Source organism: Dermacentor albipictus, chromosome 4, assembly GCF_038994185.2.
Source record: "Dermacentor albipictus isolate Rhodes 1998 colony chromosome 4, USDA_Dalb.pri_finalv2, whole genome shotgun sequence".
NCBI classification, from domain to species: domain Eukaryota; kingdom Metazoa; phylum Arthropoda; class Arachnida; order Ixodida; family Ixodidae; genus Dermacentor; species Dermacentor albipictus.
This window is the reverse complement of record NC_091824.1, coordinates 174,757,089-174,780,950: the sequence shown is the minus strand read 5'-3', so window position 1 is coordinate 174,780,950 and position 23,862 is coordinate 174,757,089. Positions and strand designations below refer to the sequence as shown.

General features: G+C 47.6%; 2 protein-coding genes across 2 annotated transcripts in view; one reads left to right on the top strand and one right to left on the bottom strand.

Annotated features, from left to right (window-relative positions):
* Positions 1-23,862, bottom strand: part of LOC135913591 (uncharacterized) — an 81,703-nt gene that overhangs the window by 30,010 nt on the left and 27,831 nt on the right. The window lies entirely within an intron of this gene.
* On the top strand, positions 657-23,858 carry LOC135913589 (uncharacterized). The gene is made up of 3 exons (XM_065446100.2): positions 657-728; positions 4,238-4,273; positions 21,348-23,858. Exon 3 carries the CDS (start codon positions 21,358-21,360, stop codon positions 23,449-23,451), a length of 2,094 nt encoding a protein of 697 aa, XP_065302172.2. The 5' UTR covers positions 657-728; positions 4,238-4,273; positions 21,348-21,357; the 3' UTR covers positions 23,452-23,858.

The window sequence follows — 23,862 nt, the reverse complement described above, 5'->3', positions numbered from 1 at the left end:
TGCACAACTATACTTCACTTCAAACGTTCCCATGCGAACTGTATGACGTAACACACTCCTTGTCTTTCTTATCGCCCGCATCATGAGAGCCCAAAGCTCTCGTAGCCTGCAGGCCCTTGAATAAAGTTGATTTCCTTCCTTCCTTTCTGGTATTTCTGATAAGCAGTCGCGTATTCTCAGACACTGACATCTATAATGTCATGGCTGCCATGCCGCATTTTCGGTTGTTTCCCACCGTGGTTGTTGCAGTCGTTTCTGGCGCCAAAAGCCATGGTACTCGAGATTCTCTATAAAGGTAATTAACCGTCGCTGGGGGTTATATAAGGACACCAGCTATCGCTCCCATCGTACGAAGGACGCCAAAGAATTTGCTTTAAGAGTGGTTAATTGTTATGATTCAGAGATAGCTGCTTAATTTGTTGAATTATCCGTCCATGACAATCCCGGACGCGCGTTTCTATCACGGTGTAAGAATATTATCGCATAGTATTCTTTTACACCATGGTTTCTATTTACGCCCAAGCCAGTGCTTTACCGCTGCGCCGCCATGCGCCGCCTGCGGGTACCACATTTCTAGGTACTTTTAAAGCCCCTTGGTACTTTTTCGCTGAAGCGCCACGGCACGCGCCCTAGAACCTTCTAGGTATATTTGGTTTTGCGTCCCTGGCTGTGCCTGGGCGCGCAGGATACTCTGGCCAGCCTGCATTCGCAGAGTTTAGGCGTTGTAGGTAAGTTTCAGTTTTGAATACGTAAGCGTTTGTATGCTTACCCAACGGGAAAACCGTACGTCCCTTCGTCCGTCCCGTAATAAGACGACCGCTTTCGAGATAGCGTCCGCAGCAGCGAGCGAATTTGCCTTTGCGCTGCCTCCCGCTTCAACGCCAACGAAGTGGCGAAAACACAGTGCTGACGGTGCTCTCGGCAAATGCCTCACTCTGCCACTTTCGCAGATCGCTTTCAAGTTACAGACGCTCGCGTTTCTTCAACACGTAAGCGGCGAGAACACAGCGCGCGAAGCTATAAGCAGTCGGCACTCTTTGTGGGCATCGCAGATCACTTTCAAGCTGCGGCCCGCGCGGCAGTGCCATAAGAAGCCGCCGCCTGAGTACGTTCACGGTTCAGTAATGGTTCGGCGCGGATGGATAAGACGCTAAAAGCAATAATAGCTTATAATGATCGGAACGTCATCAGCGCACCTGGTGCTTTACCTGCAGCACGGAGGAACCTGCAGTACTTTGCTTGCGTCATTAATGCTCCTTGCTCCGCCGTTGGCACCAGTTTGTGTCGCCACACAGCTGTCGTTAGTACTGGCCTAATCAAGTTTCATAACATTAGTAATGACACCGGGCTGCGTGGAGATGAGCAAGGGGCATAATGCTTACGCATACTTAGTCTCACGCAGGAACTCCTGTGGGAGTTCCTGCGTGATAGTTATTTTATTTTTTTTGTTCCTGGACGTCGCGCGATAGCTTAATATGGGTCGCGTGTAGCGGCAGCGCCTTGCTATTTCGTCTGGAAGAGGGATAGTGATGTCAAGAAGGAAAGGACGCTTGAGCGCAGCGATGATGCGGCTCGTTGTCCGAGAACCCCCATGCCCCAAGATGATCCCATTTTTGTAGATCGAAGCGCCTCGCACACCATCTCGACCAACTTCTTATAACATCCCTTTATCCCCTTATCTCAGTCTGAAAAATTTCGTCCAGAGTTACTTCAGCTTCTGCACGCAACTCTTATTTCGAAATATCCTAGGCGGCGTATTTGGGCGAGCAGATTGTGCGCCCTGGCATAACATCGCCCCAGCCTCGCCAAGTACCTACAAAGATCTAGGGCGCTCGCAGTGTCGCGTCGGGGAAAAAGTACCTAAAGTACCTAGAAACGTGGTGCACGCGAACGGCGCATGGTAGCGCAGCGGTCGAGCGCTGGGCTTGATACGGCGGATATGATACATTCTCAGCTATCGAATTTGCTTCCGGAGCTTGCAATACACAAATGCATGGCTTTCAAGATGCGGCCTTTGGGGCTGTTGGTTTGAGGCGTAGAGTTTCTCACTATAACACCTAGAGGGTAATCTGGCGCCACCGTCTATGGGAGTTTCTTAAGGGGGCACCGTGCCGTCATGGGAATGACGGTATATGTGTCTGCGAGGCTCGTGTTGGCTGGTGTTGTAAGAGGCTTCGTCTAAAACGTGGATATGGCTACGCAAATAACGCGTTCTCAAAGTAAAATCTTCATAAGATGTTTCCATTTACGCATATTACATCTTTACTCACCCACGATGCATGACCAAGCGAAGAAAAGCAAGAACAGACGACCAACTGTTTCAAAGCGAGCGCAAACCTTGTCGTCTGTCCTCCAACTTTAGCGGCCCGCTGATACTTCTTACGTAAAATGTAGTCGTACACACAATAACAAGTTCTCATAGTTAAACAAAACATGTTTTCGCGTAATAATAAAGCTAAAACGACTCTTCACGTGCTGTTCTAGTAGAAAATGAATCATTGTGACAGATGGAACGGTACTTGCCGAGCGCGTCTTCAAGGCGTCCTGTCTCTACGAGAACGATGCCAATCCGAATCCACAATATATCGACATTCCCATGCATACCACAGCGCAGCAGCGACAGATTTCCCTCTAGGTAATGTAGTGAGAAACTCGTTTGAGGGAGCCGTCGGGAAAAGTGCGATTTACCACCGCGAAAAGTAGCCAGAAACTAGCCAAGTCACCAAGGACAATTTTCGGTTGCCAGGAGCTTGTAAAAGTGGCCAATTTGGCGAGAAATCGCCAAACGTGGCAACCCTGCCGCTGTTACGCATAGAGTTTCGTACAAAAATTCTCTATGCTGTTACGTATGAAACGTATGGCGTACTGAAATGGGACAGTGTATCATCCATACAGCAAAATAACAGAACCGGGGACGCTTCTGCGATGACGCCACCACGGGACGCTGCGATCGACCGGCGTGCTTAGCGCGCGAAATTGGAACATGTGCAAAACTTTCTGCATTTATGAATAAAACGCTCTCAAAACAATTGAAATTACCGTAATTAAAAAAAAACACAACAAACTGTTCGGATATATCAAAACGGCATCTAAGCTTGCACGTTTCCAACCACGGATCATGCAGTGTTCCTGATCGTATGCTCAATGTTTCGGTTGCAGAAGACAAACAAACACACGTCTACTCGTTCCGTTCGGTAAGCAAGCATATGTCTTTTTTATTATTATTTCGAATCACACGACGATAAGAAGACCGGAAGGAGTACCTGCACTGTGCCTGGTGGGTTTGATGGGATTCCTTTCATGTTGCATCAGCCAGAAAGGCAGTTGCCAGGTTTCACAGAAGAAACGCACATACACACAGAGATAATTAGAAATGCAGCTCTTACCGTGCATATAAAGAGCGTGCAAACGCGGCAGGAAAAACGACAACAAGCAACCAGCGTGCCGCACGTACACGCATGACCTCCGCGACAACCATAACTGCCAATCCCGGAGGTCTTGACAGCAACGACTCCGAGCTGCAGCGACAGGTGGTGCTGCAGTAGACCGGCGTGCTTTTTCCTTTTTTTTAAACCTAGGCCGACATTGAGCAGCATAATAGCAAGGGCTTGGTGGCGCAACCCACCGCCCTGTTTCATAGGCAACGCTCATAACATCCATCCGTGCTCCAGCACACCCGGCCGTCATCGCAAAAAGAAGCACGGTTTCGCCGCCGGACGAGACACTACCCTATTCCAGTACACCATAGCTGTTACGTTTTTCGGCAAGCACAAGTATAGAGCCTAGAAAGGTAACCTTCTAGCCTCTATAGCACAAGAGTGTATGGGATTTTTCAGGCATCCCAGTATCCAGTTTCTTCAGAGAATCTAAAAACAGTGATTCAGAGAGAGGCCGGTAAGGGCAGTGTCGAGTAACACAAAACCAGGAATATTGTCAATCAAGACAAAATAATGACGTGTTCTTTTGTTTCAGGTTGGATCCGAACCATTTCGTTGGCGAATCAATCAAAAACCGAAACTTGACCATCTCACAAGCACAGCGTAGCTATATTGCGCCGCAGTTGTGTTGCTGGTCTTTTCGTGAAGTATACATTTGGTTCTTTATTCCATGAAGTATAGCGGAAGCGGTCGTGTCATGAAGGCAACGTTCTATAGTCGCGCATCCCTGCGATACTGTATTCATAGAGTCCCCCCCCCCCTCCCCCCCTTTTTTTTCTTTTTTTTTTTTGGCTGAGCAGTCGCATCGTCCGTCACATCCAGGATGGTTCTAAACGGTAAGGAACCACCATGCGAGCCACTTCCGGCCTACCATGCGGGCTACTTGCAAGGTGCACTTAGGTCCTAGATGCAGGCTCATTCGCGAGCTCATTCTGTAATGTCTCCATTTTCTACTAATTTGGTTTGAGTGTTGGCTATCGGCTGTACAACTTTATCGGCTCGCGCCGGCCGTCACAGCCAACGTTGTCATAGCGTTCTACGAAAGCGCGCGAGTTTTGAACACCTTTTCAAATCCGCTTCTTTTTCCATATTTATTTGGTGAGCAGTATTACAGCAGGTGCATCTCTGTTTCATGTTGGCTTTGTGTGTTGCTTTGGAACACCCGTCGCGAAAGAACAAATAAGGCCACTTCGAACCAAAGTGTCTTCATTTCAGTACATCCATTATCAATGGAAACTGGCCCTGTCAACCTTTAACAGCCGAACTCTGTCGAGTGAGGCTAGCTTAGCAGGACTCTTTGAGGAACTATCAAACATTGTTTGGAATATCATCGGCCTTAGTGAGATTAGAACTGGTGAGGCTCATACATTGCTGATTAACGGCCATGTCCTCTGCTATAGAGGTCTCCGAGATAAGCAATACGGGGTAGGATTCCTAATCCATAGGGGCATAGCGCGCAACATTTACGAATTCTACAGCATTAATGAGAGGACAGCAATAGTCGTAATCCAACTTAATAAGAGCCATAGATTAAAGGTAGTACAAGCCTACGCTCCAACATCTAGTCGCGATGATGATGAAGTAGATCAGTCTTATGAAGACGTTGAATTAGCGATGAGAAAAGTGCAAACACAGTATACTGTAGTAATGGACGACTTCAATGCAAAAGTAAGGAACAAGCAATCGGAAACTACGGCGTCGCTTCTAGGAACGCTAGAGGAGGGATGCTGGTAGAATTCGCAGAAAGGAATAAGCTCCGAATAATGAACACCAATTTCAGGTAGCGTAGCAACGGAAAGTGGACCTGGAAAAGCCCTAATGGTGAAACAAGAAATGATATTGATTTCATAATTTCTGCCGACCCCAGCATAGTGCAGGATGTAGAAGTGATACGTAGGGTAAAGTGGAGTGATCATAGGTTAGTGAGGTATAGGATTTACCTCAATTTGAAGCGAGAAAGAGTAAAATTGGTCAAGAAGAAACAGGTCAACCTAGAGGCAGTAAGGGTAAAAGCAGAAAAATTCAGGCTGGTGCTTGCAAGCACATATGTAGCCTTAGAACAGAGAGGTGAAGATTGCATAGAGGTAATGAATGAAACGGTAACCAGGCTGGCTTCAGAGGCAGCAATTGAAGTAGGAGGCAAGGCACCAAGGCAATCAGTAGGCAAACTCTTCCAAGTAACAAAGGACCTAATAACGAAACGACAAAGTATGAAAGTGTCCAACTCAAGAGATAATTCGCGGAACTGTCAAAACTGATCAACAAGGCGAAAATAAGGGATATTCGAAACTATAACGTGAGAAAGACTGAAGAAGCCGTAAATAACGGACGCTGCCTGAAATCAGTGAGAAGGAAACTTGGCATAGCACAAGCCAAGATGTATGCACTGAAAGATAAGCAGGGTAATATCATCAGCAATTTCAAAGATATAGTAAATGAAGCGGAAGAATTCTATGCTGACCTGTACAGTACCCAGAGGACTCAGGAGTACTCTATTCGAAACAATAATGAACACTATACAGAAACTCCTCCTATAACTAGAGATGAGGTCAGAAGGGCCTTGCAAGGTATAAAACGGGGAAAAGTGGCAGGAGAGGATGGAATAACAAGTTGATTTAATCAAATATGGAGGATACATAATGCTTGCAAAACTGGCGACTCCTTATACGAAGTGTCTGCCAACTGCAAGGGTCCCAGAAAACTGGAAGAATGAAAACATTATACTAATCCACGAAAAGGGAGACGTTAAAGAATTGAAAAATTATAGGCCCATTAACTTACTCCCAGTATAATCTAATATATTTACCAAAATAATATCCAATAGAACAAGCGCAACACTGGACTTTAGTCAGCCAGGGGAAGGGGTTGGCTTCAGGAAAGGATACCTAGCTTACAATGGATCACATCCATGTCATTAATCAGGCAATTGAGAAATCCGCAGAGTACAATAAGCCTCTCTATATGGCTTTCATATATTACGAAAAGGCATTTGATTCAGTAGAGATACTAGCAGTCATAGAGGCATTACGCAATCAAGGAGTACAGACCACTTACGTAAATACCCTGGAAAATATGTACAGAAATTCCACAGCTACCTTAATTCTACACAAAAAAAAGCAGAAAGGTGTACCTGTAAAGAAAGGTGTCAGACAGGGAGACACAACCTCTCCAATGCTATTCACTGCGTAGTTGGAAGAAATGAATATTCAAGCTTTTAAACTGGGAAGGCTTAGCAGTAAGGATCGACGGCGAATATCTCAGCAACGTTCGGTTTGGCGATGACATTGTTCTATTCAGCAACACTGCAGACGAGCTGCAACAAATGATTGAAGACCTAAACAGAGAGAGTATAAGAGTGGCGTTGAAGATTAATATGCAGAAGACAAAGATAATGATGAATAGCCGGGAAAGAGAACAAGAGTTCAGGATCGCCAGTCAGCCTCTAGTCTGTGAAGGAGTACGTTTACCTAGGCAAATTAATCACAGGGACCCCTGATCATGAGAAGGAAATTCATAGAATCAAAATCAGTTGAATCGCATACGGCAGACATTGCCAGCTCCTGACTGGAAGCTCACCATTACCGTCGAAAAGGAAGGTGTACAATCAGTGCACTTCACCGGTGCTGACATATGGAGCAGAGACTTGGAGATTGACGAAGAAGCTTGAGACCAAGTTAAGGATCGCGCGAAGAGTGATGGAACGAAGAATGCTAGTAGGCATAATGTTAAGAGACAGAAAGAGAGGGGTTTGGATCGCAGAGCAAACAGGTATAGCCGATATTGAGATAATAATGAACATTATTGAACATTAAGAGGGAAAAAATGGCTGTGGCTTAGCTAAGGTTAAGCCCAGGATGCGAAGCATACTAGCCTTTATTTTAGTTGTTGAACCACTGTTTAGCCTGGTGAACTGCTGTTGCTTGGCTATATTTGGTTCGGCTAGACGAAGAAACAACTCATGCGTTACTCTGCTTCGCCTTAAAGAGTGGAACGCGACAGCGTTCCCGTCGACCCGCCAAGGGGTGTACGACAATGGGCTACGGCGCAGCGACTACGCGCCCCGCATTGGACGCCGTGAGCGTCGAGCAACGCAGCGTTCGGCGCGGCAACGAAATGTGCGCCTGAGCAAGAGACGCACGCCTGAGAAACAGCTCGTTTCTAAGGCAACACCGCATTCACTAGAGGCGCTTTTGTACCGCTTTGAAGCATCGTACTCGTGGCTCAGTGGTAGCGTCTCCGTCTCACACTACGGAGACCCTGGTTCGATTCCCACCCAACCCATCTTGCAAGAGTTGAGCCAAAGCCACTTCTCCTCTGTCGTGACGTCACGGTGTCACGTGGCATTGAAGGCGACACCGCCGCGCCTGAGGAGCTGGGTTGAGCTCTCGTAATATGCTTCGCATAAAAATGGAGCTTTGCACGTTATGTAATGCGCAGGTATGATAACCGTTGCAGCATTTGGGTTACAGAATGGGTACCAAGAGATGGGAAATGCAGTCGAGGGCGGCATAAGACTAGGTGGAGCGATGAAATTAACAAATTCGCGGGCGCTAGTTGCAATCGGTTGGTGCAGGACAAGGCTAATTGGAGATCGCAGGGAGAGGCCTTCGTCCTGCAGTGAACAGAAAATATGGTGATGGTGGTGATGATGATGACAGTTTTACCGAAGCGTTTACGGTCCGCTCCGCTTAGACCGGCGCATCATACCAGTTTGCACACAGCCGCTCAGCAGAACACTATACAGAGAACATTGATGCGCGTGCGCACAACGCACATGGCGGCAGCGGATCGTAGAGTACGCTTCCCGCGTTCCGCTACGAACGCGATTTAGCGGAGCGTCACGGTGCGTCGAGTTGCTTTCCTAATCATTTGACGGCCAAGCTGCGTCACTGGCGCCTCTGGGAGACGCACTTGTTAGATAAGGGAATGCACTCTAAGCATCCACCGGTGCGCGTGAAATGTGTGCGGAGCGGAGCGTAAGCAAACGCTCTGCTAAAGCTGTCAATAATGTGACACAGCAGCAGAGCGCTCACCTGTGTCACCTCGTGTCCACTTCAAATCCAGTGTTCGTTTCGTCCCTGTTGCGTCTTACAGTATTTAGCGCAAGAAAAATGAGCACGCACCAACTAGCCCAATTCACAACTCTTCTAAATGAACCAAAGCACTCCACACGGAGGGAAGATATACCGGCGCATTCGAGCAACAGCTATTTCTTGTTTCACAAACGTCGCTGGCTGAACTTGCGGGAAGCATGCAGTCGCACAACAATTATAGGGCAGCAGCGAAACTTTGGCTAGCGGTAGCGATGAAGGGCTTGATGGTATAGACCAGAGCCTATAGGCGGCCGCCATGTCTTGATGCGAAAACGACAAATGGCTCATTGAGCGAAAAGGCCGGCGTCTGTCGTCATGTACAAGCGAAAAAAATTCGGGTGCCATTCCACTGCGTCAAGCGCAGTGGCGTAGCTAGGTCATCTAGCACCCGGGGCCCACAGGTCTTCTGTCACGCCCCCGGCTGTAGTCGAGGAAGGCGAGGATATCGACAATTTCCGGGTTTCACAGCATTTCAAAAATAATTTCATAGTAGAGACTACGACGCCTACAGGGACTGTGATGAGCCGTCGCGACCGTTGAATCTTTTTTTTTTTTCTAAATCCTTGGACGTTTCAATATTATTTCTCGAGTTGCGACGCACTATATGTTTTTCGGTGTTCTCAGCGTGCGATTTCCCGCTGCTTCTTTTTTTTTGTGATGCTGTGCATTATTTCATAACGCAAACATGACCGTATGCCATGCTTTTTTTTTTAAATGTGCTTCTTACCGCTCCCTTTCCACTCCAGTGAACTTGCCAGTATCTATAGCATCGAGAAGTTCATAGACTAAACCTTCATGACATTAGTCGGGCATGCGGACTCGGGCGAGCTTCTCAGTGCGCGTTTTTCGAACATCGCAGACCCGGCGCCGTAGCAGAAATCTTCCTCATGTCTGTGCTTGCTGCATACCCGAGTTCTAGCCGATGACTGTTTGCCTGTTTTATGTTTCGCGAGCCAAGCTTCACGCAGCTTCTTGTCCTGCGGCCACATATGAATAAGGCTGACACCGGGCTCCGTTGCGTAGGTCCGGCATTGCGGCACCGAGCAGTAGCCTACCCTGTTGCGCGCCTTCAAAGGCAGCCACTACCTATTGTAGTACTTTCAAGCGTTCTAAAGGAGACACTCGAAGCGGGAAAATCTCGCCACTAAATGAGGACCGCAGCGTACGAGGGAATTTAAACACTTGTTTTCAGCTCGCTTCGACGCTCCGAAGCCTCCGACGCGGCCGCTATGTCCACGTGATCCCTAATAGCACGTCACGCCGACGGAAGCGCCAGCTTTTCCAGTGCTGGAGCTCGAGGCCTATACACACAGTTCTTTCTTCGCCAACTAACACAGGGTGCTGCACTGATAACTTGTGATAAGCGCATATCCACATCTTCTGTCAGACTGTGAGACTTGGCAACCAATACAAATGCGGCATCGTAGCAAAAACGGGTCACGTCACAAGTAAAAAAAAATTTTATGAAGTTTTAATTACCACTTTTAGCGGCAACATTGCATTTGCAAAATTGAAGGCAGGCATTCATACCTTGCCCAAAAACAACTTCACAAAAATCGTCGTAGGTACTATGGCCCGCAGTATTTTGGCTGTGCCCATGGACAGCCCTGAACGAAAACGAAAATTAAATTGTGTCTCGAGGCTGATCTCCCCACCATATTAGAACAACGGAAAACGCCACCTTCCTCCCGGCTGCGCGGGCGCCAATGCTATGACAATTACGAGTTCTCTCCAATATAATCAATAAAGCCTTGTTTTTATTTGCTGCTATACGGACAAACGTGATTATCCGAGCTGCGGTACCACCAAAATATTGGGAACGGAATAGAGCACGCTTCGCGTCGATTCTCGGCGTCACCATCAAAAAAGAAGACCGCGATGAAGCCCGTGCCAGCGAAACCTGTTGGTTTGCACTCGCAAAGGAGAGGGTTGAGGGACCTATGTCACTGGTCCACTATTTTATATTTATTTCCCTGCTGCCATATTGGGCGCCGCTTGCAGTGCCAAAGTACTGTAGGTTGTAGCACCCAAAATGATGTTGTTTAAGAAGCTTTTGTTGAGTTAATAATATGACTTTAAGTACTCAATTCTTGGAATTGAATGCTTCCTCTAGAAGTACTAACTAAGGAATTATTAAGGATATGGTTATTACTTATCTGCTGTATTTATTACGCTACCGAGTTCCTAGTAATCACAAAGACACATATATCTTCACCGAATATCGGGAAATATCGTTACGAAATTCATGTTTTTTTTTGTAAAATTCTGTGCAGCTTACACAGACACTGTACTTGTAACATGAAGTCACGCAATAACAACAGCGTTCTGAAACTTTCGAGGGTAGGAAGGCAAACGTGAAACATAAGGGCAGGTTTCGTAGCGGCTTCATCGGAGCGAGTGGGAGAGGGGAACATCGCGGCGCCCGCGACTATATACAGCCTGTAGAGTCATACGCCGCCAAACTCTTCTGCCGCACCGAGTCTGAAGACGATCCAGAGAAGCGCATTCGCGACGTTTGACGGCCGCACTTATGCAACGTCGCTCTCAACGAACGCTTCGCCGTAAACGCGAGCGCCGGGCACGCTGGTTGAACGCGCTCTTGCTGGTGACTTTGTTCGCTGCGCGTTCTGAACGGAAGAGTGACCAAAAGCCTCAACGCCTTACAACGCCTGACTATGTTTAGCGACGCCTGCCCCCAGAATGAACACATGGCACGAGCGCACCCCACAAGAGACGTTCCGCTAAGACGAGTAGTTTAGCGACCATTGTGCGAATAAAATTTTTTAGCCCACACATTCGTGCAATTATTTCGTGGGGTGTTGATAGAGCTGCAGCCGACAATTCTGCGGTGCAACGCATCGGGTACATGAGCTCGGGCGACTGGATACCGGAGCATTCTTTGCCATTTGCGCCTAGTCAAGCTGGCGAAAAGACGGCTGTCTTCAGGCAAATGACACCCCCCGCCTCCCCCACTGGCCCGGGTGCAAGGGGCCAAGGGGTGCATCTACACGATTATGCACTTCGTGCATAATCGTGTAGATGAGTGTAATGCGGGACAGAGGCTATGACGTCGTGTGCTGCACTTGGCAGGCTGGGCTGTATGTAGCCAATCAGAAAACGGTGAGTGCCCTCTTTTGCATCAGCGCAAGGGAAGCGCCTGACTCAGCACTTCGCCTGACTTCGCACTTACTGGCTGCGTACATGCACTTGCCTGAAAATAAATGCTAATGTACGAGTTTCCTTTCCTTAACAAATCTACACAAACCGCACCTAAATACATCGTGAATTCACAGTGCACGAAGACAACTTCTCAATGCGTATAATACCGTGCGGAATCTGAAACAGCCTGCACCATCCGTGAGTAAAATGATTTTTTTTTTGGTGCGTATTAACTTTTGGGCGAACTGCGCGAAGACGGGACAAGGATGGAAGCAAACACGAGCGCAGACTATCAACATGTTATTTCTTTTAACGCACACAAAGATCGTAAAAAGGTCATATGTGCGTCAAACGGGGAACAGTTTCAAGTCGCAAGTTTGCTGGCTACGATCAGCAGGTTTCCCGGAATCTTGGTGCGCAGCATTGCCGAAGAGCTTGTCCAAGAAAGCATACTGGACCAACAGTGCGCTCTATCATCAATGACAAGCGGAAGATGACTGTCATGCCAGATTCATAAGATTTCACATCGCATCAAGAAAATTGTTGGAAGGGCCGGAGCGCGTGCTCTTTTCTCGGCGCCCAACGAACTAGTACGTTAATTCTGGTTGGGCAACCGAGACAATGCGACGACCCAAAGGTGTAAGAAAAACATGTAAAAAAATTCGCGGATTGTGGCAGCCATGTTGTGTGAAACGTCCGCCTGTCATGTGGTCTTTCGTATATCGGTCAGACGGGGCTTTGTGGTAATGACCGCCGCAGAGAGCATTCATGCTCGCTCAGAGCCGGCCAAGGAAGTAAAGTCATGGGTAAAGTCAAAACAAAATGCACTATACTGATGGACGACTTCAATGCCAAGGTAGGCAAGAAGCAGGTTGGAGACAAGTCAGTGGGGGAATATGGCATAGGCACTAGGAATAACAAGGAAGAGTTATTAGTAGACTTCGCAGAACAGAATAATATGAGGATAATGAATTCCTTCTTCCGCAAGCGGGATAGCCGAAAGTGGACGTGGAATAGCCCGAATGCCGAGACTAGAAATGAAATAGACTTTATACTGTGCGCTAACCCTGGCATCATTCAAGATGTGGACGTGCTCGGCAAGGTGCGCTGCGGTGACCATCGGATGGTAAGACCTCGAATTACCCTAGACTTGAGGAGGGAACGGAAGAAACTGGTACATAAGAAGCCGCTCAATGAGTTAGCGGTAAGGAAGCCGATCAATGAGTTTGCGGTAAGAGGGAAAACAGAGGAATTCCAGGTCAAGCTACAGAACCGGTATTCGGCTTTAATTGAGGAAGAGGACCTTAGTGTCGAAACAACGAACGACAGTCTTATGGGCATCATTAACGAGTGTGCAATAGAAGTTGGTGGTAACTCCGTTAAACAGAATACCAGTAAGCTATCGCAGGAGACGAAAGATCTAATCAAGAAACGCCAATGTATGAAAGCGTCTAACCCTACAGCTAGAATAGAACTGGCAGAACTTTCGAAGCTAATCAACAAGCGTAAGACAGCTGACATAAGGAAGTATACTATGGATAGAATTGAACATGCTCTCAGGAACGGAGGCAGCCTAAGAAAAAACAGTGAAGAAGAAACTAGGAATTGGCAAGAATCAGATGTATGCGTTAAGAAACAAAGCGGGCAATATCTTTCCTAATATGGATGAGATAGTTCAAGTGGCTGAGGAGTTCTATAGAGATTTCATCATCATCATCATCAGCCTGGTTACGCCCACTGCAGGGCAAAGGCCTCTCCGATATTTCTCCAACAACACCGGTCATAGACTAATTGTGGCCATGCCGTCCCTGCAAATTTCTTAATCTCATCCGCCCACCTAACTTTCTGCCGTCCCCTGCTACGCTTCTCTTCCCTTGGAATCCAGACCGTAACCCTTAATGACCATCGGTTATCTTCCCTCCTCATTACATGTCCTGCCCATGCCCATTTCTTTTTCTTGATTTCAACTAAGATGTCATTAACTCGCGTTTGTTCCCTCACCCAATCTACTCTTTTCTTATCCCTTAACGTTACACATATCATTCTTCTTTCCATAGCTCGTTGCGTCGGTATCAATTTGAGTAGAACCCTTTTCGTAAGCCTCCAGGTTTCTGCCCCGTAGGTGAGTACTGGTAAGACACAGCTATTATACACTTTTCTTCTGAGGGATAATGGCAACCTGCTGTTCATGATCTGAGAATGCCTGCCAAACGCACCCCAGCCCATTCTTATTCTTCTGATTATTTCTGTCTTATTTTCTGTCTGTTTCTGTCTTATTCTGTGATTATTTATACAGTACCAGTAGCACCCACGACGATAAGTTGAGAGAGAATAGAGGAATTTCAAATCCCACAAGTAACGCCGGAAGAAGGAAAGAAAGCCTTGGGAGCTATGCAAAGCGGGAAGGCAGTTGGGGAGGATCAGGTAACAGCATATTTGTTGAAGGATGGTGTGAACATTGTTCTAGGAAGACTGGCCACCCTATATACACAATGCCTCATGACCTCGAGCGTATCGGAATCTTGGAAGAACGCTAACATAATCCTAATCCATAAGAAAGGGGACGCCAAAGATGTGAAAAATTATAGACGGATCAGCTTACTGTCCGTTGCCTACAAAGTATTTGCTAAGGTAATTGCAAATAGAATCAGAAACACCATAGACTTCTGTCAACCAAAGGACCAGGCAGGATTCCGTAAAGGCTACTCAACAATAGACCTTATTCACACTATCAATCAGGTGATAGAGAAATGTGCGGAATATAACCAACCCTTATATACAGCTTTCATTGATCACGAGAAAGCGTTTGGTTCAGTCGAAACCTCAGCAGTCATGGTGGCATTGCGGAATCAGGGTGTAGACGAGCCGTATGTAAAAATACTGAAAGATATCGATAGCGGCTCCACAGCCACCGTAGTCCTTCATAAAGAAAGCAACAAAATCCCAATAAAGAAAGGCGTCAGGCAGGGAGATACGATTTCTCCAATGCTATTCACAGCGTGTTTACAGGAGGAGGAGGAGTAGATTTTAATGAAGAGAAAGGAGGAGTGGTCGGCCTGGAGAGCGTGTCTCTAGCCTGCTACTCCTCATTGGGGAAAGGGGAAGTGGGAAATACAGGGAAAGGTAAGTGGCGGGTGAATATGTTATGGTACAATGAGATACTATATACACGTTGTCCAATATGCGGATGCGCACTGTAGACGCAATACACGTAAGAGTAATCTTGTCCATAGAACAAGTAATCTTGTCACAAAAAGTTATTGCGCAAACACATTTCGCACTGACTGCACGTCTCAAAGCTTCTAGAGGCGATCGTCTAAACCAGTCTCACTTAGAAAGTTCAAAAGTAACCTTATGGCACGTTGGGCACAGTGAACACTCCTCCACGAGCCCCAAAGTTACAGGAGGTATTCAGAGACCTGGATTGGGAAGAATTGGGGACAAGAGTTAATGGCGAATACCTTAGTAACTTGCGATTCGCTGATGATATTGCCTTGCTTAGTAACTCAGGGGACCAAATACAATGCATGCTCACTGACCTGGAGAGGCAAAGCAGAAGAGTGGGTCTAAAAATTAATCTGCAGAAAACTAAAGTAATGTTTAACAGTCACGGAAAAGAACAGAAATTTACAATAGGCAGCGAGGCACTGGAAGTCGTAAGGGAATACATCTACTTAGGGAATTAGTGACGGCGGATCCGAATCATGAGACAGAAATAATCAGAAGAATAAGAATGGGCTGGGGTGCGTTTGGCAGGCATTTTCAGGTCATGAACAGCAGGTTGCCACTATCCCTCAAGAGAAAAGTGTATAATAGCTGTGTCTTACCAGTACTCACCTACGGGGCAGAAACCTGGAGGCTTACGAAAAGGGTTCTACTCAAATTGAGGATGACGCAACGAGCTATGGAAAGAAGAATGATAGGTGTAACGTTAAGGGATAAGAAAAGAGCAGATTGGGTGAGGGAAAAAACGCGAGTTAATGACATCTTAGTTGAAATCAAGATAAAGAAATGGGCATGGACAGGACATGTAATGAGGAGGGAAGATAACCGATTGTCATGAAGGGTTACGGACTGGATTCCAAGGGAAGGGAAGCGTAGCAGGGTGCGGTAGAAAGTTAGGTGGGCGGATGAGATTAAGAAGTTTGCAGGGACGACATGACCGCAATTAGTACATGACCGGTGTAGTTGGAGAAGTATGGGAGAAGCCTTTGCCCTGCAGTGGGCGTAACCAGGATGATGATGACGATGATGACCATATTGAAGACATGCAAGAATCGCCTCACGCGTGAGATACTTGAGGCCCACGCAATCCACCGAAGGGACAATTGCGGCCGCATCCCATCAATCGATCAGACAGGTAACGAGCTTGACTACCTTGGTTAACACGAGTAACCCTCGAGTGACCTCCTTTGAGTAACCCTCGAGTAACCACGTGCGCATTCGCGTCAGTATATACGCTCTGTGTACTTTCAAATAAATCATATGTTGCTGGTCTGCGCTCGTGCTTGTTTCCTTCCTTGTCCCGTCTTCGCGCAGTTCACCCAAAAGTTAATCTTGTCTTAGAAAATTACCCCACCTTCCTGAGTGACACATGGGCACGCCGGCACTTCGCTACCACCTTTGCAGCGAACATTCACTATCGTCGCTATATCAGCGCCGATGGTATCAGACAAAATGGCGCCACGCGTTCGCAACGCCAGCCTGATGTCTTGTTGTCTGCTGCCTACACTCATCGAAACCGCACTGTAGAAAGTAGCTTTCATGCTACGCTACAGATATAAAAGGCTTCGTTTGGGTGGGTGGAGCTACACTTTCCTACACCAAGTAAAAAAGAAAGAAAAAGACGACTGGCTATCACTCATGTAGCCGGTGTAGGTAATAAAAAAAATTGCCCTACAGTATACAGCGTTAGCTTGATGTTCACTCTCCGTTCCGCTCAGACCTGTGCAAACGCACATCATCTCAGTAATAACGCTAGGGTGCTTATAATGCGGTCGTACTATGCTCATGCTTGCAGTGAATGAAAAAAAATTCACCGACTATTACGATACTTCCTTATGCAAAATTTGAGCACAGCTCTATTGACCCTTTTCGCGGCGATCCCGTGGGCGCTGCCATGTTTGATCGCGTGTTGACAAGTCTGTCGCTTACCTCAACTGCCTCCCGGTTGCCTGCGCGTTTACAGTGGGTGTGAGTGACGCCAGTGCGGCTTAGCAAACCTCTGTTTCGGGAGATATCGTAGACGGTGACTGGTTGGACTTCACGAAGCTTTGGCCACAGCTTCAGCGAACACGCAAAATTGCTGATTAAGCCATGTTAAAAACGGGCGAGCAGCGTATATGGTGCTTGTTTTAAAAGCGAGGCTAAACATGTATTCCAAGCTATCCAAAGTTGCCGTTCATGAATTGAACCAGGATTATTGTGTTTTGCTCTTCGTTCTTGGCAAATATTTTGAAGCTGCGGCTTGTCACGTTTCTGATTCAGTAAGTTTCCTTGGTGCGGTTACTATCTGATTATTTCTGCCTGATTGCTCGCGGGTGTGCTCAGTTTCAATAGATTTGTTCTTGCTTCGCGCAAGGCTTGAAACATTGTACATTCTAATACATTGTGGCAAATATATATTTAACTCGCTTACTCTTGTGGGCGGTTAGGAAACATTCAGCTTCGACCGTTCGTGCGCTATCGGTGTAGTCCGTCATTAGAGGGTTTTAGAATAGGGGCCCCAAACGTTTTGTGGCCCCAAAGAAATAGCATCGAAGCCAGTGCGCATGCGCGAGACGCAAACTGTATTTAGGTTTCGCATTGGGCACGCAATTTCACTGATTTAGCGGGAGCCCCAAAAATTGCCCCAAAAGATTTGCGTAAACAAACATGGTGGCACCCATCAAAGCGACGGATTTGACCTAGCACCAAACTGAGTTCGATTTGTGGTAACGCGTGAAGTTCACGAGCTAGTAGAAGTGACTGCGGTTATCGCTTTCTCTCAACTAGCGTGTGTTATGATGATTGACTCATTAGACGCCGCTGATTTCGAATTTGATTGTGGATCTTATGGCTCGTAGGCCTAACACGGCTCAGCTTGGCTGGTGAAGGCACGTAAAGTTGGTTGCTCAATACTAAGGGCAACTAATTGTTTGCTTCTTACAGAATAACCTCTAAATTGTAATTAAACGCGAATACACGAAAGTCAAAAGTAGTATTCTTATCACAAAATGGTATATTTTATTTAATTATTTCTAATAGCTTTTTTTTGACGCCGTAGTGCCGCTGTCAGCGCAAGACGCTATCCGCAAACGCAAAGCCCTATTCTAAAGCACTTCACTCCTGCGTGCCCCAACGCTAACACCTACAAAGCTCTTTGGGGCCCTAGACTATTTGGGCCCCTATTCTAATACTCTCTATTTTGCGTATATTGTGCGCATTTATTGAGGTGTGCTCCCCATTCACTTGTTGACTATAGTTGGCGACAGAGTGGGCGTAAGATTCCGTGCCAGTTGGGGTAGATGGGTGTAGACACAGTGCGCGAAACGTGATATGACAGGAAGGGGCACGACTCTCTTTGTAGTTGTTTAACGAGCGGCAGTCACGCTTGCCGACGTTCCGGAGCCGAATCACTTTCTGTGAAGGTTAGTAATACAACGCCGGTGAATGAGCAAATTTCTGTATCCTCGAAGAAAGCCGTACATCTCGAAGTGCTGGTAACACGTAGGGACAATTGCAGCAACGGTCCGCGAACTTGGCTACGCAGGTTCATTCCATTCTTTAATATACCAGTTACTATTTCTGCAGCCAACTACTGCACACGTCTTCAATCCACATGATTCAATCTCGCATGAATGGAGCACAGTGCGTTAGCGAAAACCTAGTTGCACTTCCGACAGCTGATCGCACAGAAGCAAGGTGGAAGCGGCAACGGTTTCGTATTCGTGCGCTGTCGCTGAGGCGACATGCGGTGCGCCGCCGAAAGTGCCATCTCGTTTCTCTAGAACAAACTGCTCCACGAAAAGGGTCAACACTCTACACTCTTAGAAAAATTTACACCCTTTGGGACATATCTTCACTCTTAGAGAAATTTACACCCTTTGGGGCGTATCTTGTCCCACAACAATAATCGTGATCCGTGCTGCCCGCGTTTTTTTTTTCTTTAACGCTGCGAGCCCGGTACTTTCCAGTCACGAACGGCATGCGCCTTATCAGTGTGACGCAGCATTCTCGACAGGAAAGTAGCGAGCGCCGAGTTTTCAGGAAAGGAAACGAAAGCAAGGCAGATGATGATTATTGTTGTGGGACAAATATACATCCCAAAGGGTGCCACCGTTTTAAGAGTGTAAAAAGTTTGCACCCTTTGGGGTGTAAATCTACCACACAACAATAATTGTCATCTGCCTTGCTTGCGTTTCCTTTCTTGAAAACGCCGCGCCCGCTACATTCCTGTCAGGAATGCTATGTCATGCTGATAACGCGCATGCCGTTAGTTACTGGGAAGTACCGGGCCCGTAGCGTTAAAGAAAGGCAATGCGGACAAGACAGGTGACGTTTATTGTTGTGTGGCAAGATACGACTCAAAGGGTGTAAACTTTTCTTATAGAGTGTACACTGGTTGGCGCGGACAATCTGTCTCGCGCGGCACGTTGCAAACGGAGCGAAGCGTTGCTAAACAAGTAGCACTCAAGCACAACCATAGCGGCGAGCAGAGTCGGCGATCGTCGAAAATCTGATCTGCGGGTCAAGCGCGTCGGCTATTGTACATGACTCGTCGAAGGTTCCAGTGTAGTCACATGACTTCCAGAAAGTACTACACAATTCGCGTTTCGCATACGATCAGACTACGAATGCTATGGCGCCATTTCGTAGTCTCGTGCGGCACTCTACTTTGCTCACCCTTTCGCCACACTCTCCTCCTCCGCTTTACGCGTCATGCTTTCACTGCAGCCCTTTCCTCCACTTTCCTCCTCGTGATCTCTTCTTTCAACTCCCGCTGCCCTCCGCGTTGCCTTTCATCTTTCGCTGTGATCGTTCGCTCGGTTACGCCGAGGCACGCCGACGCTCAACGCAGGAACGGGCGCTTAAGAGTTGCGCTCTAAAAACGCTGCCCTTCATCCGAGGCGATCGAGCGTAGCGCTCACTGTGCGTTCGCTTCGCCTTTTTTTTGCAGCCAAACACACTTCGCGTCGCTGAGGGGTGGCTTTGCCTCAGCGCGCGAGCCGCTCATGCGCTGTCGGCGCGACAGGACGACAACGGCTGCCGCTGCCGGCAAACGTCAGTTCTGGGGGCTCGGGGTCCTGTTGCTTCCCATGCGGATAGCTGTACCGGACCAGACAAGATGACAAACAATCGAGAAACTTTTTATACGTGACTTGCGTAACTTTTTCTTTCACTCAGGGCGAGTGGGCTTCTCAATCCCGCGCTGAAGCTTCGGTGCTTGAGCGGGCTGGATATTGAATTTTGTAAATGTGTAATACATAATATGAATAACTGAAATTAAATAACTGAACCTCGTCTAAGATTTGCTATTGCAAGTGACATGCCGAGAACACAGGAGAGCCCCTTCCCACAGAAGTGTGCTGTGCCGTGCCTCCTATATCCACAGAGCTGTGTTCGGTTCGGTTTGGTATTCCTTTGATTCTGTGTATTAAAGGTGCATCATTGTCCTTTGACGAATAACGGAATGCATGAATGTCTTCATGTGCGTTCGCGAACGGCTGTGGTTTAAGATAAAAATGAGCGAGACTGGTGTAAAGATTATTTTTGCTCGATCCTTTTAGCACTTTGTTTTAGCGCTTATACGACTGGGAGTATACGAATGGTAATTTAGACCAAATCGAATAGACTCTCAAAGGTGCGTAAAATAAAATATCTTGGAATAATGAACAACCGTTTTCAAAATCAATATAAAATGTCTACATCCTATAGTATTCATAACGTTAGGAAGTTTCTGTCATTACATGACACGTTATGAAGCGTTGTTTATTAACAGCACAAATTGAGCGTTAGGAACTAATAAAATGTATTTCGCATGCTTAGGACTCTTCAGAGAGCGCGACTGATCACTGTATACACGGTAAAGTCTGGCTCTCTGAACTACGTAGCCCGATTCACTACGTAAGTTCCCATGAAATTTATCAAGCTATTGCTCCAATATTATGTTTAATGGCAGACAATTGACGTTGTGGAATATTCGAAAAATATTCGTATTTATTCGAAGGCCGTATCGAATAGGATACTATTTTATACGGTCTTCGAATTCATTGTTTGAAATTTGGAGTAGTCGCACACTCTTACAGATCGATCGGGGTGATAGCGTGCACCCGTGAGCAAAAGTATACGTACCACAGGGTCGCCGAAAAAACAGGATATCTTCGTAATTAACACGCATAAATGGAAACTGACGAGTGCATTAGAAAATTTGTAATGCGAAGTTTGGACTGCAATCTTTACTTTCAAGTTGCATTCACAGACACAGGAAAAAAATTGTTTTATCGCGCAATCCCTGGTCCGTATACTTTTGTTCACGGGTGTACACGCGGAGCGCTACCCTGACTACTCGAGAAGCGTGAAAAGGAAGATAATTGGAATGTAGCCATTACATTATGTAGTCTAAAATTGTAACACTTGGAAACGTGTCCTCATCGCAGTTTTTCGTTTCTATTTGCAGTGCATCTACAATGGCCGCACGATGTCCCATTCCGGAATCAGAGATAAGAAAGTATGCGGAAGCGAGCCCCTGCCTCGACGTGCAGTGGAAACTGTCAGCGTTGCACCGTTTCCTGGCGAAGTTGAAGACCAGCGGCGCTAACCTGCTCCTGCCTTGCGGAAAGACGGAAAGCGACGATCTGCCGGACTGCTGGATTGGATCGAATGTGGTCGTTCTTAACAGCGTGCTCCTGAATGCCTCTTTGGAACTGCGCGAGGACAAACCGGGTGTACTGTCACTGGTCACTTTAGTGGCGAGACGCAGAGCCGAGCTTCCTGATGCAGCACTGTCTGACGCAGCTTTTCTTGTGCACTGGCTCTTATGCTACCACCGCTGTGTGCGAACGGTTCACCTGGAGTTCGACACAGTCCTTTGTCTTTGTGCGCCAACTGTCGTCGCTGGGGCACTGCGACGCGGATCCAGCGTGGTGTGTCTCAGGCTCAGCATAGGCAGCGTGGCGGAGAGAACACAGGCACAACCAGTTTTGACGTTTGTGCTTGAGTCCATGGTCAATCTGGAAGTACTGGACCTGGGTGGAGTGACTCTAAACTACGCAACCGTGGGTGGCGTTGTAGCAGTACTGAAGAGTGGCCGCCTGCGTACTTTGGTCCTCGGTACCTGCCCACAGAGTAAGAAGGTTGCCCACAGGCTTTCACGCGCCGTGCGGAAATGCGCAGGTCTTGCTTCGCTTGCCGTAAACGGCAGAGTAAGATGCTTCCCTGAAATCCCGTCTCTTCTGCAGACAAACACTACCCTGAGGAGCGTATCGCTGTCAGGGGTGACAGGGGAGCTCGTCGGCGAAGTCTTGCTTTGCTTGGCGCGCAACGATACCCTCGAAGAACTCTGCCTCAGCGACGCCGCCTTGGGTGATTTTCCGTTGACAATTGAACACATCTACAGGTTCGCCGAGAACCGGCACCTCAGGGTCCTGAAATTGACACGCCTGGAACTCGGCGACGCTGCTGCCATGGCGTTCGCAGAGTTGCTCCGCGAGAACGTGACTTTAGAAGAAGTGGACTTCTCTGGTAGCTGCGTAGGAGACTTCGGCGCGCATGCATTGGCCGAAGCCCTAACAGTGAACAGGTCGTTGAAGGCACTGTGGTTGGAGCAGAGCCAACTCACCGACCGCGCAGTAGATACGTTTGCTAGAGCTCTCTCGCTGAATGAGTGCGTCGAGAGGGTTAGCTTGGGGATTGTGGCCTTGCCCGAAGAATGGTGTCTGCCTGCGGACGTCTGCGACTTCAACAAGCTTTGCGGGCGCTTGGAAGTGACGTGGAATACCTGGGGACTCGAACGGATGAGCAGCTGCTTGAGCAGCGTGAGCAGGGAGCACCCGTTACGCGCCAGGGCGATTAAGCTGTGCTGGACTCGCCAAGCAACCATTGGCGGTGTTCGCGCCCTTTTCGCCACTGCGTCCAGTTTAACCTTTCTCAACGAGCTAGTTGTTGGGAATATGCACTCCGATGAGCAGGGCTTCGCAGAAGCCATTGCCAAGTTACTGGTCTCGACCAATGCGCTCAAGAAGCTAGAGCTACGCGAGTTGACCGGCGCCAACAACATCGTGCGAGTTATTCTGAATGCTTTGGCGCGAAATTCTACTGTATGCTACGCTTGTTTTTCTTGTAGTTTGGGTACCGTCGGCGTCGCCAACGCTTTGAAGGCGGTGCTAAATACCAACGACACGCTTCACTGTATTAGGTTTCGGAGCCTTCATATGCGTGACATACCTTTGGCCAGATTCGTCCAGGGTATTAGAGGCAACAACGTCCTCACCGATTTCTCGTTCGACACCGTGCCAAATAAAGAAGACGTGCAAGATTTGTGGAGCTTGCTGTGGCGGAACAGGTGCCTCCTCAGTCGAGCTGTGAAACACGCTCGGGGTATTTCAGTGGACAGGGAGTCCATGGAGGCATTCAGCACGCTCGCGGGCCGAGACTCTCTGATCTGTGCACTTATCGAGGCTACCGGTAAAACGTCGGCTCAGTGCAAGGACATTGTGAGCCGGGTGCTATGCAAACAGAAAAAGACAAAGCAAATGGAAATAACGAGTGTATACCATCGCTGACTCATTTTCAAGGCCTCGTGCTACGACCAGTGTTATCACTCCTGCACCGAAACTTTTCATAGGAGAACTCTACGGCTTGCAAAAAGTGCTTTGTCGTGGCCTTTGTTACCGTGTCCCCTCGCTTCTCTCCATCGGGGTTTTGTGCTTCGGAGGACGAACGTGTTGCATGCCTCGATAACACGCGTGTCATCGTACCCTGCACTTACATCGAGATGCCTTACACGATTGCGCGTTGTCTTCGCCTCCGAAATGGCTCCCTCTTGGGTGGTTCCATTGATATCGCTTTTGACTGCGGTGGAAGAACGCCTTGCGGTCGAAATCAGAGGATGTGTATCTGTCAAGCGTAACTATGCATGAGCGGCTTTTTCTTTTTTTACTTTGATGGAAATAAACAGTTGAGTTTTTCATATT

Bases quoted from the DNA above. Each gene is read 5' to 3' on its own strand.
- LOC135913589 (XM_065446100.2), top strand. From the start codon at position 21,358: ATGGCCGCACGATGTCCCATTCCGGAATCAGAGATAAGAAAGTATGCG.